Here is a 1,625-nt window from a genome sequence, read left to right on the forward strand (position 1 = left end):
AGAAGTGCTGCATGGGTGTTGTAAAGAAATGGAAAGAAAACTCAATCATTTTTATTTTTATAATCTTCTGTTATTTCCTGGACATGCTGAGACAAGTGAGTGTCAGAACGGTGACAGGAGGTTAATGTAAATGAGGAATGGTCAAATTGTATCTCTCGTCGGTTCTCTCAATTCCCTCCTGCCAACATTTCTGCAGATGGCAATCCATTATTATTACTATTTGTCCTGGGGATTTATCATAATTAACTGAGCTTAGATCCCAATCATTTGGCTGAAAGACTCAGCACATTTTGTGATGGCACAGGATTAGGTCTTCCACACTTTGCTGAATTTTATTTTTTTATTTAAGCAGTAAAAGTCTGAGTCAGCTTGCCTGAGTGTTTGTGTAAATGTGATCGTCTTTCTGCAGACATGCATTCAGTTTTGGTCATTTGATGCGTCTCTTCGCTTACAGTTCATGTGTAAATTTGTGGGCGTGCTCGCTTGGTTGGAAACATTGTGTGCAGCTGTATTTTATGCTGTTTTTCCTGATACAGTGACTGTGTGTCATGCATTTTTTGTGGCCTGCACAGCCATTGATCATGTCTGCCTTCATTCCCTTGGCAGAGCCAGTCCAAAACACAACACATGAATAATTAAACAGCCAGTTAAAAAGACAAATGAGTTAAATAAACCTGCCCTCTGCCGTTACAGCAAGAACAAACAAATGCCTATACATAATCGCACATACACACATCCTCAGTAGGTCACTGGATGTGGGTTTTCCTCAGACAGTGAATGAATACCTGCTTGGTTTTCATTTATGCTGGAGCTTTATTCGGTGATGGTAAGAGTTGTGTGTGATTGATTACTGTAGGATTGGAATACAATAGAGGAACGGAGTTGATGGGCTGAATATGAATGTGTATACTTTTGAAAATGCTCTGTTTTCTGTGTTTTTGAGCCTCTAACTTTGTATCTTCTCACAGATGAGATCAATAGATGGCACTGGATTTTCACTGTAAAAATAGTGTAGCAATGCATCTAATTTAAATGTGTGTCTCTCAGCATTGCTTACATGTCAGCCTGATGAGTTCCAGTGCGGCGATGGTTCCTGTATCCACGGCACCAAGCAGTGTAATAAAGTTCATGACTGTCCTGATTACAGTGATGAAGCCGGCTGCGTTAACCGTAAGTGTCCGATGAAATGTGAAAAACTGGCTTTTCATCTAAAAATTGTAGTAAAATTCCACATGGTGATGCAGCCCCTACAAATTTAATTTCTGTTTGCAAATCATCAGCTTGTTTTGCTTGATTGAAAATGTTCCCAACTAGCCTATTACTTTAATACTTTTAACAGGAATCACATGTGCTATACTAGAAAGAAACACAGATGGCTGCATCAAGGAATTAGTTTGTTTTTTTTATCTTAATCGCACCTATTCTGTGGCATGCACAAGACAGCAGCACACAAATTCCCATCAATTAAGTTGCTATATGCACTAACAGACACTGAATATCACCTTTGTTACAGTATCTGCTCCCTCTTCTATCATATTAAAATTTCTATTGCTTTCAGGAGAGCAGTTGTCTCTTTCACGGGTGCTCTGCTGCCCCTGGCTCTCCTGTAGGACAAACCTGTCATA

At 39.5% G+C, this 1,625-nt stretch overlaps 1 protein-coding gene across 7 annotated transcripts in view; it reads left to right on the forward strand.

The window, feature by feature from the left end:
• Positions 1-1,625, forward strand: part of lrp8 (low density lipoprotein receptor-related protein 8, apolipoprotein e receptor) — a 145,164-nt gene that overhangs the window by 98,787 nt on the left and 44,752 nt on the right. For all 7 annotated transcript variants that reach the window (XM_020602735.1, XM_020602736.1, XM_020602737.1 and 4 more), the window contains exon 6: positions 1,048-1,170. In XM_020602735.1, coding sequence (XP_020458391.1) covers positions 1,048-1,170 — 123 coding nt within the window. The remainder of the gene's footprint in view (positions 1-1,047; positions 1,171-1,625) is intronic.

Source organism: Monopterus albus, unplaced genomic scaffold (assembly GCF_001952655.1).
Source record: "Monopterus albus unplaced genomic scaffold, M_albus_1.0 scaffold58.1, whole genome shotgun sequence".
Taxonomy (NCBI): Eukaryota; Metazoa; Chordata; class Actinopteri; order Synbranchiformes; family Synbranchidae; genus Monopterus; species Monopterus albus.